Source organism: Bubalus kerabau, chromosome 1, assembly GCF_029407905.1.
Source record: "Bubalus kerabau isolate K-KA32 ecotype Philippines breed swamp buffalo chromosome 1, PCC_UOA_SB_1v2, whole genome shotgun sequence".
NCBI classification, from domain to species: domain Eukaryota; kingdom Metazoa; phylum Chordata; class Mammalia; order Artiodactyla; family Bovidae; genus Bubalus; species Bubalus kerabau.
Genome location: NC_073624.1, coordinates 21,923,145 through 21,941,297, shown reverse-complemented (window position 1 = coordinate 21,941,297; position 18,153 = coordinate 21,923,145). Strand labels below are relative to the sequence as shown.

At 38.5% G+C, this 18,153-nt stretch overlaps 1 protein-coding gene across 1 annotated transcript; it reads left to right on the top strand.

Moving 5' to 3' along the window:
* Positions 1–4,776: 4,776 nt before the first annotated feature.
* CLEC12A (C-type lectin domain family 12 member A) lies at positions 4,777–17,350 on the top strand. Its single transcript, XM_055566109.1, has 6 exons — positions 4,777–4,946; positions 9,888–9,986; positions 10,685–10,852; positions 12,261–12,418; positions 14,460–14,563; positions 16,995–17,350. The coding sequence occupies exons 1-6, from the start codon at positions 4,856–4,858 to the stop codon at positions 17,167–17,169; spliced, it is 795 nt and encodes a 264-aa protein (XP_055422084.1). The 5' UTR covers positions 4,777–4,855; the 3' UTR covers positions 17,170–17,350.
* The last annotated feature ends 803 nt before the right edge of the window (positions 17,351–18,153 follow it).

Below are 18,153 nucleotides of genomic sequence, written 5' to 3'. Positions count from 1 at the left end.
TGGCTGTCCCTGAGAAGGGGGACTCACTTTGGCAGACAGCAATTCCCAGAAAAAGACTCAGCATAGAATTCAGTTGCTAACATTCTCAGTAGCTTGGGAAGTACATCAGTCCTGATGGGAGAATCTTGGTAGCAAACCAGAGTATTTGCTGTACTCACTGTTTGATTTGCTTGATTAGTATGTGACTTTCCTTTACCAGCCCCTCCAGTGTTCTATCCAGTCTCTTTTCTTGATGAAACTCACAAAAATTTAGTGGGACAAACTACACTCCCAATCATTGAAACCTGTCCTGAAACTGCAACTAATATTCATCACCTTCCTATCCCACTACAATTCTAGTTCCATGACCCTTGACAACACCTTGAACTAGACTAGACGTTTCACCTGGTAGGGTGACCAAGGTACTCATCACTAAGGGGTCTAAGCCCCTGGATATAATACCCCATTTCTACTGATTTTACCTATTTTCTGTCAAAACTTAACAGGGGACTATCAAGAGATATCTAGTGGATCAGCTTGGAGTCAAATACATACTTCACTTCCAGCCTTAGGCAACAGCCCTACATTCTCCTGATAACCAGGATTAATGAGCCCTGTTAGCTGGGCTCCTGGCATAAGAAATCTAGAGAAGACATGGCTTAAAATTTAATGAGATTCTCACCATGTTGCCTGAGTTTGCACTCAGGAAACCAGAGCTTCTGACAGATCCTAAAATGGTGAGGACATAAACACAAATTCCCCTTTTACTAGCATAATCATGCATTTCCGAAAAGGAAATAATCAGACCTTTCAGAAAATACTAGTCTCTGGCTCTGAGCCTATACTAATTCCAGGAGACCCATAACATCATTGTGACCCACCAGACAGAGTAGGAGCTTAGGGAGGTTAGGTGATCAGTGGAGTTTTAGTTTAGGTCCATCTCACTGTGGGCCCAGTGTTTCCCCAAACCCATTCTGTGGTTATTTTCCATTTCCAGAATGTACAACTGGAATAGATCAGCTGGCAGAATTCCCCCTTACCAGGCATTTGGTCCTGTCCAAAACATCCATAAGACCCATACTGAAAGGTCTTTGATACTTGGTCATACTGAAAGGTCTTTGATACCTGGTCATATTTGGTTTTGTCTAAAACCATTTCTTCCAGTCCAGTGTTTCTCATGATGTACTCTGACTATAAGTTAAATAAACAGGGTGACAATATACAGCCTTGACGTACTCCTTTCCTATTTGGAACCAGTCTGTTGTTCCGTGTCCAGTTCTAACTGTTGCTTCCTGACCTGCATATAGGTTTCTCAAGAGGCAGGTCAGGTGGTCTGGTATTCCTATCTCTTTCAGAATTTTCCACAGTTTATTGTGATCCACACAGTCAAAGGCTTTGGCATAGTCAATAAAGCAGAAATTGATGTTTTTCTGGATCTCTCTCGCTTTTTTGATGATCCAGAGAATGTTGGCAATTCGATCTCTGGTTCCTCTGCCTTTTCTAAAACAAGCTTGAACATCAAGAAGTTCACGGTTCACATATTGCTGAAGCCTGGCTTGGAGAATTTTGAGCATTACTTTACTAGCATGTGAGAAGAGTGCAATTGTGCAGTAGTTTGAACATTCTTTGGCATTGCCTTTCTTTGGGATTATAATGAAAACTGACCTTTTCCAGTCCTGTGGCCACTGCTGAGTTTTCCAAATTTGCTGGCATATTGAGTGCAGCACTTTCACAGCATCATCTTTCAGGATTTAGAATAGCTCAACTGGAATTCTATCACCTCCACTAGCTTTGTTTGTAGTGATGCTTTCTAAGGCCCATTTGACTTCACATTCCAGGATGTCTGGCTCTAGGTCAGTGATCACACCATCGTGATTATCTGGGTCGTGAAGATCTTTTTTGTACAGTTCTTGTCTGTATTCTTGCCATCTCTTCTTAATATCTTCTGCTTCTGTTAGGTCCATATCATTTCTGTCCTTTATCAAGCCCATCTTTGCATGAAATATTCCTTTGGTATCTCTGATTTTCTTGAAGAGGTCTCTAGTCTTTCCCATTCTGTTGTTTTCCTCTATTTCTTTGCATTGATCACTGAAGAAGGCTTTCTTATCTCTTCTTGCTATTCTTTGGAACTCTGCATTCAGATGTTTATATCTTTCCTTTTCTCCTTTGCTTTTTGCTTCTCTTCTTTTCACAGCTATTTGTAAGGCCTCCCCAGACAGCCATTTTGCTTTTTTGGATTTCTTTTCTATGGGGATGGTCTTGATCCCTGTCTCCTATACAATGTCACGAACCTCATTCCATAGCTCATCAGGCACTCTATCTATCAGATCTAGGCCCTTAAATCTATTTCTCACTTCTACTGTATAATCATAAGGGATTTGATTTAGGTCATACCTGAATGGTCTAGTGGTTTTCCCTACTTTCTTCAATTTCAGAAATATCAACAACCTCAGATATGCAGATGACACCACCCTTATGGCAGAAAGTGAAGAGGAACTAAAAAGCCTCTTGATGAAAGTGAAAGTGGAGAGTGAAAAAGTTGGCTTCAAGCTCAATATTCAGAAAACGAAGATCATGGCATCTGGTCCCATCACTTCATAGGAAATAGATGGGGAAACAGTGGATACAGTGTCAGACTTTATTTTTCTGGGCTCCAAAATCACTGCAGATGGTGACTGCAGCCATGAAATTAAAAGACGCTTACTCCTTGGAAGGAAAGTTATGACCAACCTAGATAGCATATTCAAAAGCAGAGACATTACTTTGCCAACAAAGGTCCGTCTAGTCAAGGCTATGGTTTTTCCTGTGGTCATGTATGGATGTGAGAGTTGGACTGTGAAGAAGGCTGAGCACCGAAGAATTGATGCTTTTGAACTGTGGTGTTGGAGAAGACCCTTGAGAGTCCCTTGGATTCAAGGAGGTCCAGCCAGTCCATTCTGAAGGAGATAAGCCCTGGGATTTCTTTGGAAGGAATGATGCTGAAGCTGAAACTTCAGTACTTTGGCCACCTCATGTGAAGAGTTGACTCAAGGGAAAAGACTCTGATGCTGGGAGGGATTGGGGGCAGGAGGAGAAGGGGACGACAGAGGATGAGATGGCTGGATGGCATCACTGACTCAATGGACATGAGTCTCAGTGAACTCCGGGAGTTGGTGATGGACAGGGAGGCCTGGCGTGCTGCGATTCATGGGGTCGCAAAGAGTCGGACACGACTGAGCGACTGATCTGATCTGAAAACCATTTGGCATGAACAAAATATGTTCATGGGCTTTTTGAGTAGCTTAGCTGGTAAAGAATCCATTTGCAATGCAAGAGACCTCAGTTCCATTCCTGGGTCCAGAAGTTCCTCTGGAGAAGAGATAGTCTACCCACTCCAGTATTCATGGGCTGTCCTGGTAAAGGATCCACCCACAATATGGGAGACCTGGATTTGATCCCTGGGTTAGGGAGATCCCCTGGAGAAGGGCGTGGAAACCCACTCCAGAGTTCTTGTCTGGAGACTCCCCAAGGACAAAGGAGCCTGGTGCACTACACATGGGGTCACAAAGAGTTGGACATGACTAAGCACAGCACAGCACAAATATGGTCATGGATATTTCGGATAGGAGGAAAATGTCAAGAAACTTTTGGCATGGACCAAATGTCTCATGGACCTTTTGGCAAGGATCCAATGTGTGCTAATCTCCTGACCTGCAAAGCTATTTCTGGGACTTTCAGTATACTGACCATAGCCATCAATATGCATACTCCCTGGTATGGTTTTATTCTAGATCCCTTAGTATATTTTTTGTTTTTAGAGAAACTAGATGTTCTTTGGCCCTTTTAGGCTCTCCTGTACCTGTGTATCAGGGTGTAGAGGTGAGGCTTTCCTTTTTAAAAAATTTATTTATCTATTTGTATGGGCTCTCAGTCACCTGACATGGGATCTTCATTATATCATGCAGGATCTTTCCTGGCAGTGCATGGACTATCTAGTTATGGCATGTGGGCTTCTCTCTAATTGTGGTGCATGGCTCCAGAGCATGCAGGTTCAGTAGTTGTGGTACATGGGCTTAACTGTTCTGCAGCATGTGGAATGGGTGGCTCAATGGTAAAGAATCCACCTGCAATACAGGAGACGCAGGTTAGAGCCCCTGGAGGAGGAAATGGCAATCCACTTCAATATTCCTGCCTGGGAAATTCCCATGGACAGAGGAGCTTGGCAGGCTACAGTTCGTGGGGTTGCAAAAGAGTCAGACATGACTTTGGCAACCAAACGGATGTGGGATTTTAGTTCTCCGACCAGGTATTGAACCCATGTCCCCTGTGTTGGAAGGTGGATTCTTAACCACTGGACTACCAGGGAAGTCCTGGGGTGGGGCTTTTGCTCTTCCTCTCTCTGTGCTTGTGTGATCTCCCAGCTAAGCAAATGTCTCTATCAAGACCTCTGACAACAGAATACCTATGCCAAGTCGCTGCTGTACACGAGTCAGAGTTTGAGGGCTGTGTCCTGTTATTTTTTTTCCTTGAGAGTTTTTCTCCAAGAAACTCCATGTTATATTTGCACCATGTTGATTTGTGCCCCTTTGCACAATGCTAATAATACCCAAACACAACTTTAAAAAACACTTTCTGTGGTCCGTAGATTCAGAGAAATGAGAAAGGGAAGAGATAAGAGGAAGAAAGATGCTCTCTGTTCTTCTCTGAGGTCATGTATTGCAGCTTATTTCCGGAGCTGTGAGTGACTGGTACTGTGGATATAAAAAACAGAAGTTTAAAGATATGTTTAAACTTTGGCTTATGAACAGACATTGAAATTACAGCTGTTTATCATCCAACTCTATTACTTTGTCCTCTCCTTTTTTCCAGTTTGTTAGGCTTGCTTTGCATAACATCAATGTCTGAAGAAGTTACTTATGCAGATCTAAAATTCCAGGACTCCAGTCAGACAGAAAATATCCAGAAGTTTGTCAAATTTGAGAAAGAAGGTAAGATTTTTAGCTATAGATGTGTTGTAAGGTGGTCAGGGTGTACAAAGTGGCAGAAGCGTTAAGAGTAGGTTCCCCTTGGATGTTAGTGAATTGGCAATGATCTCTCTATTTGAATTTTTAATTAAGCATCTTAATTTTACCCAAACTACCAAAAATGTCCATACAAAATGACTGTAAAGTTTTTTTAAGGCAATGATCAATGTACTGGACACTTAATCTTTTACAAATTTTCTGTGTTTTTTTTTATATCACAATCAAGATAATTATGATAGGATAATATTTTCATATGACTGGATTGTGAAACATTTTTCCCTCATGAAAGGAAACCATGGAACAATGAACATGTGCTGTCCAAGAAAGTCAAGGCGTTGTACCTTCTTTTTCTAAATAAATGCTACTGTGTATGTGTGTGTGTCTGGTGCACAAGATACCAGAGAGACAGAGAGGAACTTTAGAGGATTTCATTTGATTTTTTTTTTTTTTTTTTTTTACCAAACTGAGCCTATATTAAACTCTAAAATTTTTTCTACCTTTTTTGGAGACCTTTTCCCAATTTACTAAAATAATAGAAGGGGTTAAATTAAATGAAAGGATACATCAAGTATTAAAGGAAGAAAAGAGATAAAGAAATATCAGAAGAGACACATTCAAATCCATCCTGTGCCAGGAAGTTTGATATTTTTTAATCCTAATTTATTTATGAGATAAATGGACTACTTGTGTTTACTTTCTATACTGTAATTTCCATCCTATTCACAATTATGTATTTCTCCAATTGTATGTAGCTTCTACCTCCTGGCTTTTTGTCTTTTGGATGAAATCTGTCCCAGAATATGCAAACTTAAAATCAGTGTGCATAAATTAAACAGTAGATATGGATAACACGAAAAGTTGGTAGAAGCAGTGAAATTAGGAGAGGGAACTAATAGAAAAATTCTCATATAGTCATTAAGTGTTTTCCCTCTCCCCAAAATGTAGCATTCTTTGAAGTTCTAACTTTATTGTGAACAGCATTTTCATTGTTGAATCTTGGGTCCATTTATCATTAGCATTGTAAATCCTGAGAAGGGATAACAGCTTAATTCTGTGGCCTTTTCCTCTAATACAAACTTTTTTTTTTTTTTTTAAGGACAGGAAGTTAAGGATTTTACAATACTTTCTGCCAGCTTCCTTGTTGGTATTTCTCCTTTTATATGGTTTGAGAGGAACAGACCATATCATGAATTTAATATACCATAATTGCTCTTAACATATATCATCACATTCTATCTCATTTTCTGTCCTACTAATTGTCCTTATTCTAAATTTCCACTTCAGAAATTCTTTGACTCTAAAAAAATCTTGAATCCATGTCTTGTTGGCTTTCTCAATTTTGTCTAATTTTCTCATTATTCAGCTTAAAGTTTATACTGTATAATATAAACTTTGTATTATTTAACATCTATCCCTTAGTCTCATATGCTCCCTCCCTGTGCTTTTTCCTTGAAAAATTCCAGTTCTTAAATATCTACCCACTTTGTGCCCCATCTGAGCAGCTGAACATTGCCGCATAAAAATGCACAAACTCTCAAACCCAGCTTACTCTCATTTGCCAATATATGTATATGTGTGTTCAGTAGTGTCCAACTCTGTAGCCTCTGTGCAACTCTATGGGCTGTAACCCACCAGGCTCCTCTGTCCATGGGATTTTCCTAGGCAAGAAGAATGGAATGGGTTGCCATTTCCTTCTCCAGGGAATCTTTCTGACCCAGGAGTTGAACCCATATCTCCTGTGTCTCCTGCATTACAAGTAGATTCTTTATCGCTGACCCACTGGGGATGTCCGTTTCATTTGACAAGATTTGCTTCTATTTCATTCTATCCCTTTTATCTCTACTACCAAAATTTCTATTCTGATTTATTTTGACTCATACTCTCTGTTTCACTTCTAGATGATATTTACAATATCCTGTTTTACTCATCAAAAACCAAATCTTCTCATTTGGTTCTAAATTTCAATCCAAGTATCCTTCTCAAACACATTTCTTCAACAATTTTCAACTTTCTCTCTTGCTTTATTATTCTCTCTTCTTCCTTTAGTTCATTACCCCTTTCTGGTACAGCGACATAATTTTTGGTGGCCATGGTGGTTTAGTCACTAAGCTGTCTCCAGCTCTTTGCAACCTCTGAACTGTAGCCCACCTGGCTCCTCTGTCCATGGGATTGTCCAGATAAGAGTACTGGAGTGGGTTTTCATATACTACCCCTATTTTAACAAAAAAAATAATCCTCACTTGACCACTTAAGTCTCTCCATTTTCCCTCCATTTCTTCATCTCCGTCCACAACTCAACTTGTTGAACCCATTGTCTTTGGTCACAGACTCCTAGTTATCCCTCTCTCTCTTCTCATCTAACTCTACTAGGTTTCTGCTCTCAGTGTTCCATGGGGATTATCCTTGTTTCAGTCATGGATGACCTCCTCCCTGACCCATTGTGACAGTCACATCTCTGCTCTAATCTGTCTCCTGACTTCTCCTTTGACCACTTCTAACATCATTTCTCGTGGAAACAGTGTCAGGCTTTGTTTTGGGGGGCTCCAAAATCACTGCAGATGGTGACTGCAGCCATGAAATTAAAAGATGCTTACTCCTTGGAAGGAAAGTTATGACCAACCTAGATAGCATATTCAAAAGCAGAGACATTACTTTGCCAACAAAGATCCATCTAGTCAAGGCTATGGTTTTTCCAGTGGTCATGTATGGATGTGAGAGTTGGACTGTGAAGAAGGCTGAGCGCCGAATAATTGATGCTTTTGAACTGTGGTATTGGAGAAGACTCTTGAGAGTCCCTTGGACTGCAAGGAGATCCAACCAGTCCATTCTGAAGGAGATCAGCCCTGGGATTTCTTTGGAAGGAATGATGCTAAAGCTGAAACTCCAGTACTTTGGCCACCTCATGCGAAGAGTTGACTCATTGGAAAAGACTCTGATGCTGGGAGGGATTGGCGGCAGGAGGAGAAGGGGACGACAGAGGATGAGATGGCTGGATGGCATCACCGACTTGATGGACATGAGTCTGAGTGAACTCTGGGAGTTGGTGATGGACAGGGAGGCCTGGCATGCTGCGATCTATGGGGTCGCAAAGAGTCGGACACGACTGAGCAACTGAACTGAACTGAACATCATTTCTCACCTTGGCCACAATTCTTTAGCTACTCTGAATCTTTTCTGTTTTTTTTAAACATGTAAAACTTTTCTCCAAATTAGAGTCTTTGAATTTGGTGTCCTTGCTATCTGCAGTTTCTTTGCACTGATTTTTCATTCCCAGTGGCCATAAGTTCTAAACTAAATGCTCTTTATAATATAGCTCAGTTTCAAACCTGTGCATACCATTTAACAGTTAGAGATATCTCTCAGCTCTCTCATAATTAAAATTTGTCTCCTGTGAAAGCAGGGGTTGGTATGTCTTGCTCACTTTTGTGTTGTTAGTATCCAGACTAGTGTCCAGTGTACAGATATATTCAATAACTTTTGATTAACTGAATATATAAATAAATTAGAAAAAGTATGTAAAAATAATAGCACTTGAAGTCTTGTTTCTGACCTTAGAAATGATCTTGACTATGTAATCCTTTCACTGTTAACTGTTGTCCAAGGTCTAAAAACATAGTTTCACATTTCATTTTCAATTCTCTCTCTATTTCACAGTATCATGGTATCACCAACTGTGATATGAAGGACATAGGTACAGTATAGTAAGTATAGTAAGGTTATGTTATCTCTGAATTATATTTTCAAGAAATATCTAGTATCCATTTATATAAGTAATGATTATTTAAATCACATAGTAATTTAATAGCAATTAATTTATAATATAAAGTTTATAATTCCTTGAGTTTTTTTTTAATAGGCAAATGATCTTTTCAACAAATGTTCATAGTTCAACAAAAAAGAAATATTCAATCAAAGTTTGCTTATCAAAGCATGAAAAAATTCTGAGGAAACTATTCAGTCTGACCTAAGAACTGGCTGATGGGAGAACACCCAGAGACATTACAGGGACACTTTCTCATGTATGTTCCACAGCCAAACTCTCAGTATTTTCTGGGGAAAACATAGACAAAGGAAATTGCTTTCTCTGATACCCCACATTTGTCAACTCAAGGAAGGAACGCTTAAATTGACCTTGCTGTTAGCCGCTTGCTGCTCAGTTTCCCCAATTTTGTACAGACAAGATACATCTTTTTCAGATTAATTGGTCTTCTCACTTCTTTTTCTTTCTCTTTTTCATAGATTTACTATTTATTTTTATTGGAGTGAAATTGCTTCCACTGTGGTGTTAGTTTCAGGTGTACAGCAAAGTGAATCAGAAATACATATACATATGGTCCTTCTTTTTTGGATTTCTTTTCCCTTTGTTGTTGTTTAGTCACTCAGTCATGTCTGACTCTTTTTTGACCCCATGGACTGTAGCCACCAGGCTCCTCTGACCATGGTATTTCCCAGGCAAGTATACTGGAGTGGGTTGCCATTTCCTTCTCCAGGGGATCGTCTCAACCCAGGGATTGAATCATGACTCCTCATGCATCTCCTGCTCGGCAGGCAGAGTTTTTACCATTTAGCCACCTGGGAAGCCCTTTCTTTCCCCTTTAGGTCAGTACCTTCTCACTTGTTTTTCAGCCCCATTTTTGCTTCTGTTTCTTGAATCAGCCTATCAATCCCAAGCTTCTGCTTTGAAAACCAGTTTGCATGCAAAACAATTAACAAAACGTTTTTTGACTTCTTCTTGACTTACTTGGTCTTTAAAAAGTTATTTTTAAATGCCTTTGAGTTTCTAGCAAAACACATTCCTTTACCACAGACCTATGAGGAAAGAAATAAAGACAACATAAATGAACACATGAATCGAATTAAAATGTACACCGTTCTAAGTGTCTTTACTAATTTTGCTTCCCACAGACCCACCTGTTCCTTCCCACGTATGGCGTCAAAGAGCCTTGGCTCTGACTGTTCTGTGCCTTCTGCTGCTGATTGGCCTGGGAGTCTTAGGAGCCATATGTATGTATTCCCTATGTTTTTACCGCCAGGGAAAACACTTAGAAGTGAGTTTTGCTCTTTAAATCGAAGCCTTGGAATCGGTGATATGTCCACAAAGGGACTTAAAACTAGGCAGTTACAACATGGTACTTAGTCTCTTTTTAAAGTTTTACAATTAAAATTTTTTTAAATGTAAAATTTTATTTTTAATCGGAGGATACTTGTTTTACAATATTATGTTGGTTTCTGCTATACAACAGGTTGACTCAGCTATATGTATGCATATATCCCCTCCGTCTTGAACCTCCCTTCCAACACCTCATCCCTCCCCTCTAGGTCAGCACAGAGCATCGGTTGAGTTCCCCATGTTATATATAGCACTTATATGTAAATACCTGTTTATTTTACATATGGTAATGTATATGTTTCAATGCTACTCTCTCAATTCATCCCACCCTTTCCTTCCCCAGGTGTGCCCACAAGTCTGTTCTCTATATCTGCGCCTCTATTCTTGTCCTCTAAATAGGGTCATATGTACTCAGTCTCTTTCCCTTACTTCTGTGAAATAACTGCTTCCGTAGACATTTAATATTCTTAATTCAGCAGAAAGGAGATGATGGTTGTACTGAGTGACTGCAGTTTGTTTGTTTGTTTGTTTATCATTTCTCTTTTTTTTTAATGTGACATTCACATGTCAGATTTAAAAACTTTGAAGACAGGCATGGAAAAATTGAATAAGCTACAAAATTTCAAAGAAGAACTTCAAAGAAATGTGTCTCTACAACTCATGCAGAACACAAACAGTTCCCAGAAAATCAGGAACCTTTCTATAAAACTTGAAGAAACAGCCACCAAATTATGTCGTGAGTTATATACAAAAAACAAAGGTAATCCATTATTTCTTTCTGAGTTATTTATTAGACAATGAACTAAACCTTGGAGTCACTTGATCACTTCATCAAAAGCTAGGAGCCTTTCCCAGGAAACTATTATTTGGAAGAAAGAATTAAATGTGGTTGATTGAAGACCCATTGATGTTTCTGTGCAGTTAGAATAAAAACAGAAAAATAACTATAATTCCCAAATTATCAGGAGATGATACTTACTAAATAAGATGGTCTGCAGTTTCTATAATCTGACATTTATCACTACTATTTTGGGCACTGAAGTCAATAGAATATCGGGAGGAAAGGATATATCACCTCTTTAATTTATTTTCCTGTGGGGTTCAGTGGCAAAGTATCCACCTGCAATGCAGGAAGTGTGAATTCAATCCCTGGGTAGAGAAGATCCCCTGAAGAGAAAATGGCAACCCACTCCAGCATTCTTGTGGGGAAAATCCCATGGACAGAAGAGCCTGGCAGGCTACAATCCATGGGGTTGCAAAAAGTCAGACACAGCTGAGCATGCATAAGGCACAGCTGAGCACTATATGATTTTTGGCTACACTGAGTCTTTGCTGCTGTGTGCAGTCTTTCTCTAGTTGTGACAAACAGGGGCTAGACTCTAGTTGTGGTGCATAGGCTTCTCACTGCAGTGGCTTCTCTTATTGTGGAGCCTGGGCTTCAGTAGTCGCGGTGCACGGGCTTAGCTGCTCCATGGCATATGGAATCTTCCAGGGCCAGGAAATGAACCCACGTCTCCAGCATTTGAAGTTGGATTCCTAAACATTGGACCACCAGGGAAATCAGATCACCTCTTTATGTTTTTTAAAAAGAAGAGCAATAGAAGATATATCACCTTTTTATAGATGACCTTGTTCCTAAATGTCACTCAATGTTTGATAAGAGTTAATAGAAAAAAAATTCAAGTTTAGTCTTACCTTTGGAATTGGGAGGCATTAGTCTTTTAATATCTCTAACAGTTTCTATAGTTATTATAACTAAAACATATTTTCATCTTAAGAAGTCTCCCAAATATTCAACAAGTCAAAGAGCTGGAAATGCTCTAGTTGGAAAAGGCAGTATGTCTTGTGATTGGCCTTTATTGCCATGTATAAATACACAAAATGACAAAGGGAAAGAAGAAGATTAATTAGTTGCTAATCAGGGCTCCTGAGACTGGAAAATAGACTGAAATCCAAGTGTTTAATTTCAAATGTGTTCAAATAATGTTTTGGACACATTGTGGTTGTATACGGGAGCCTGGAATACAAGATTTATTTTCTTCACTTTTGGTGTTAGAAGAAGAAAGACAAGTAAATATGCTTTATTTTTTTAAACTAAGAGGAAAATGGGAATAATAAGAATTATGAAGATGTCTACACAACCAAACGAAAGTATGCTCCTATTCCAGGGCACAAATGTAAACCTTGTCCAAAGGACTGGAGGTGGCATGATGACAAATGCTACTTTGTACGTGCCTACCAAGGTCAGGAAACGTGGCAAAAGAGTGATGAGATTTGTTCTGACTACAATGCCAGCCTGTTGACGATTAAAAGCAAAAGTGTGTTGGTAAGATCACATGGATCTCTGCCTGTAAGGGAAGAAGTCACTTTCCCCAACATAGAATAGAGGGGGGAGACATGTTGGGGAAGATTTGTATTAGTCCAGACATGAATCTGGCTTATTTTAGTTGGGGTATGAGGTGAATGGAACTTAGTATACTCATATCACGATACCGAGTCAAGACAGGCCATGTGAAACTTTAGCTTAGCACCTTAGCATCAGTGGATTCTCAGAGGCTGATGGGCAGATGGTAGACATGGAGTCCCCAGAATCTTTAGGTCTGTGAATATTTCCAAACTAGAACTTTAGAATCAATTCTCAGGACACAGGTTTGAGCATTTATCTAAAAACAGAAGATTTGTAATTATTTCTGAGTTTTACCAATTCTGTAAAATCACACAGAAGGAGGTTCACTGTTTCTACCCTTTTGCATTTGCATTTTTTTAACCAAGAGGAAAAGGCTACATATACTAGAATAATGATGCTTTTGAACTGTGGTGTTGAAGACTTGAGAGTCACTTGGACTGCAAGGTGATCCAACAAGTCAATCCTCAAGGAAACCAACCCTGAATATTCATTGGAAGGATTGATGCTGAGTTGGAAGCTCCAATACTTTGGCCACCTGATGCAAAGAGCTGACTCATTAGAAAAGACCCTGATGCTGGGAAAGATTGAAGGCAGGAGAAGAAGGGAAAGACAGGATGAGAAGGTTGGATGGCATCACCTACTTGATGGACATGAGTTTAAACAAACTCTGGGAGATAGCATAGGACAGGAAGGCCTGGTGTGCTGCAGTCCATGGGATCACAAAGAGTCAGATGTGACTGAACAACTGAACAAAAGAATTAAGATTAGGTGGCAAACGGGAATCCCCTGGAGGTCCAGTAGTTTAAAGACTTGTCTCCTTCACTGCTATGGTCCCAGGTTCAATCCTTGGTTGGGGAACTAAGATTCCACAAGTTGTGTGGCACATCAGGGCCAAATAAGTAAATAAAAGAGAAATGGCAAAGGCAAGTGCCAAGCAGATATATCGCACTGAGTACCTGGGTCCCAGGAAAAGGGAATTCTCTGAAAGATTTAGTTATTTATTTATCTTATTTTTTTCAAATATTTAAATTATATCTCTATATTTTGGAGAATATAAAGAATCCCATGGAAAGAGGAGTCTGGTGGGCTATAGTTCAGGGGTCTCAAAGAGCTGGACACTACTGAGCAACCAACACACACACACACACACACACATTTTGGACTTCCCTGGTGGCTCAGCAGTAAAGACTCCACCTGCCAATGCAGATGTGGGTTTGACCCCTGGGTGGAAAAAATCCCCTAGAGTAGGAAACAGCAATCCACTCCTGTATTCATTCTTGCCTGGAGAACTCCATGGACAGAGGAACCTGGTGGGCTATAGTCCGTGGAGTTGCAAAAGTGTAGGGCATTATTTAGCAACTAAACAATAACAACAACAACCACTCTCTAGAGTTTATTTATTCATTGGCATTTGTGGTTTTTCAGATAGTAATCCCGTATTTATTTTAAAACAAAGATATATTTTTTTCAAAAGTCTCAACTTCCTTACTATCAGAATTCTTTTTCTTCTTTATAAAAGGGGGGAAATCAATCTAGTTTCTGCCTAGTCTTATTATTTTCAAATGATCCATTCATAGTTATTTGCTTAACAAATGACTGGCATATAAGAAAAAAAAAAAAACTATTACTTTGGCTACATATCTCTGAACTGGGTTTGAATTCTAGTCTATAACCATTCTCCTCTGACCTTATTACATGTTTCTCATACTAATGTTTCTCTTAACTTGGGTTTTTTGACGATGAACCATCTCTTTGCCCCCAGATAGTAACTGAGATATAAATGTTGAAAGACATCTCTCAGTAAGGGGCACTCTGTCTCAATTTTTTTTAATGGCATAGAAAATAGTAGAAAAGTGTCAAAGATATCACCTTGACATAGTAATTTGTAAGAAATTACACTGTGAGGTATTTACAGAAAAGGGAGACAATGATTTTAACAAGCCACCTCTGTTTCCTATAGGAATTTATAAAATCTCTGATGTTAACTAACTATTGGTTGGGATTATCTCCCAGGACAGATAACCCAGGACAGAGAAACTTGGACACAATTATCCCCCTCCACTGGTAAGTCTTTATTCTTGTTGAATTTTAATAGCTGGGGTTTCAGTACAGGTGAATTTTCTCAGGGGCACTGTAGCTTCTACTGAAATTGTATCCTCAAAGAACCCTTTCCATCAGACTTCTATGATGTGTTTAATAATGAGAAAATTATTGCAAATGTCTTCCCATTATCTTGACAACTACCAGCCAAATAAGGGAGGATTTCTGTGAATAATGCTTTTATCTAAGAAAACTATAGAAGCCAACACAATTCACTGGGCTTGAAAATGTACTTAAAATTGTGCAATGCTAGGATTCTAAAACAAGTGAAAGATTGATTCTTCTTTTTTTTACTTAACCATTGATTGGATGCACAGACAAATTAATTCAACAGATGAAAAGAATAAAATGTGTAAATGTTTCAGTAAGAATACACAGAATAACAAAAAATGATTTTATCTTTGAAATTTATGTTATAACTGAAATTTGAAGTGGACATTTTTGAATAAAAAATTTAGAGATTGACTAGAAGAGCACTTCTGGTAAAGAGAATAAAATAAGCATGGGCATGATATAAAAAAATATTTTGTTGCACAACATAGTAAGAAATTGGTTATAAATATGCCAGTATAAATGGACTCATATGTTGTATTTGTTCTGCTTATAATGGGGTGGGGTCAAGGCGTATATAAAAACAATGCCAAAATTCATTTGTTTTATAATTCCTTAAATTTAGGAAGCAGGCAGGATTCAACTAAAGAAAGAAACAACAGCCTCAAACTGCTAGATGTTGTTTAGTCACTAAGTTGTGTCTGACTCTTTGTGACCCCATGGACTGTAGTCTGCCAGGCTCCTGGATTTCCCAGGCAAGGATACTGGAGTGGGTTCCTATGCACTACTCCAGGGGATCTTCCCAACTCAGGCATTGAACCCAGGTCACCTGCATGGCAGGTGGATTCTTTATCACTGAGCCATCGGGGAAGCCCACTGGATGCCCTTACAATCTCACAAATTTGTACAGATTTGTTTGTTGAGGACACATGAAGCTGGAGTGAGCTCCATACATATGTGCTGGGGTGCTGCCACTCTGAATCTAAACCCCGAGATTCCTCCACATACATGACGTTGGGCAAGGCAGCAAATAGAATCTTTGGTTGTGTTTTGATTATTGTTTTGTTGTGTCCTGCTTGTTTTTTTCCATGAGATAGAAATAGTATGGTAGGAATATGGGTCATAAAGATACTGCAGCTCCATCTTTGTCAGTCTGCAATGATAGCACAGAACAGGGGATATGCTTAGTTGCTCAGTCCTGTCCAACTCTTTGTGATCCCATGGACTATAGCCCGCCAGGCTCCTCCATCCATGGGAATTCTTCAGGCAAGAATACTTGACTGGGTTGCCATGCCCTCCTCTGAACAGGGGATACGATCTGCACAAAGGAGAGAAAGATGTATATTCTAAAGGTCTCATTTGGAGTGAAATTCTAGAAGTAAAGGTAGTGTGAGCATAAAGGGACAGTATAGATGTAATCTTGTTTCAAAAGCTAGAGTTTCCTTGTGTTTATTTGTAATTATTGCTAATGGGAAAGTAAACTATAATGGGATGGAAAATGCAGTGGCTATTTCAAATCACAAGAAATAATATAGGAATAGAAATATATCCTAGTATATGTATATAATACACTTTTATATGTATCATGTACATATAATATATGTAATTCTTTTTTTTAATCTTTGATGTTATTTTGGGATTTGTTCCTGGAAATGAGCTAGGATTAATATAATCTGTGTTATGCTACTTCAAATAGAAAATTAAAGTTATTTGAGGAACTTATTTATTAATAATCATTAGTTACTAATCCAAGTGGTGATGCTACATTTTTTTCCCAAAGATAATATATTTAGTTTACAAGTTTGTCTTTGATCTCTAGTCTCTCAACAGTCATCTTATGTTAGGAGCTGGCAGTCATTCAGGGCTTCATTGTAAAATTTCTGGAAAATGGCTGAGGGAAATGCCACTTGGAGATAATGCTGAGCTTAAGGTATCACAGATGAGGTTAATTTCTGATTTTGATGATTATGAAAAATATTTGAGGAGGACAGCCTCAAAATTTATTACTTGTCCAGTTTTCCTGGAGAATCTAATGGAATTGCATTACTTTACTCATACTAGGTACTGTGGAAGGGAGGTGCTAAGTCTGGAAGAAAAGGACAACAAATACTCCAGCTGTGAGAAACTAGAAAAGCCTGAGAGAAATCAGGCAGTGTGTGACACTGCACATTTGTCCATAAAAATAAGTAACTTGGACACTTGCCATTCTAAATAATAATTAAAATTCATTTTAGACAGCACAGACCATAGGAGAAGTGATATGTTGGAAAAGTGATTTTTTTTTTCTGGGACTGTGTTTCAAATGTTTGACTTGCTAAGTGTAATTCTTTATTTTCTCTTTCAGGTTTATAAGAAATACAAGTGTCATAAATGATGAGATGTATTGTGGATACGTATATTATGCATCCTTTTATTATATTAAGTGCACTGAAACTAAAAATATTATATGCGAGAAGCTTGCCCAGTCAGTGAAGACTGAGAGTATACTAATGAGTGAAGTATTGGGTGGAAGAAAGTAGTTAGTGCAATTATTTTGTCCCAAGTATTATCCTGCACTTAAAGGACACTTTGGGGACTATACATCTTATTGACCACACCTATAGAATAAAGATACAGTACGACTACATTTCTGCCTCCCTCCTAACAATTTGCATTTTCTAACTTTTTTCTTTCTCTTCATTTGCTGAGTGAATGGAGCCTAACGTCATAGTTATATTTTATGTTTCATTCACTTAATCCAGATACTGCTGAACATAAATACAGTATTTTGGATGAGAATACAGAAAACTGATAGAGGAAATGGCAACCCATGCCAGTATTCTTGCCTGGATAATTCCAGTGGACAGAGGAGCCTGGTGGGCTGCAGTCCATGGGGTCACAAAAAGTCAGACACGACTGAGCACACACAGAAAACAGAAGCTAGTTTTTCTTGCTTCTCCAGAAATAAGGTAAATATAAACTTTACAGAAAATCAAAGAAAATGAAATCTTGGAATATACAAAGAAGATAATACCATCATGACCAATTAGGACAAGACAGGTTGATTTACTTACTTTTGAGGAAAAAAAATAAAAGAGAGAATACAGTGCCATTTCAATAGATATAGAAAAAATGTTAGATAAAGTTCAACACCAAATCTCTTAAAAAACTTGAAGCAGAAGGTATCTCTAATCTGATAAAGAATGTTAACATTAAAGAAAAAAAAAAAAAAACTAACAAAAGCAGCAACAGAAACCCCTAAGCTTAACATATTTCTAGTAAAAGAGTGAAAGTTTTTCTTTTGAACCCTGGAAGAATATAGAAATTATCGGTTATTTTATTCAACAACCTCTACTGTCTATTGGAGGTCCTGAAAGTGAAATAAAGCAAGAAAGAGATTAAAAATATTAAAAAAGAGACAGAAATAAGATTTTATTTGTAGATCATTTAATTCTTTACATAAACCAATATAATTTATAAACTATTAATTTAGCAAGCTCAGTGATAAATTATATATAGTATAT

Bases quoted from the DNA above. Each gene is read 5' to 3' on its own strand.
- CLEC12A (XM_055566109.1), top strand. From the start codon at position 4,856: ATGTCTGAAGAAGTTACTTATGCAGATCTAAAATTCCAGGACTCCAGT. The intron at 9,987-10,684 runs GTATGTATTCCC...CTTTGAAGACAG, and splicing joins GGGAGTCTTAGGAGCCATAT to GCATGGAAAAATTGAATAAG. The intron at 12,419-14,459 runs GTAAGATCACAT...TGTTTCCTATAG, and splicing joins TTAAAAGCAAAAGTGTGTTG to GAATTTATAAAATCTCTGAT.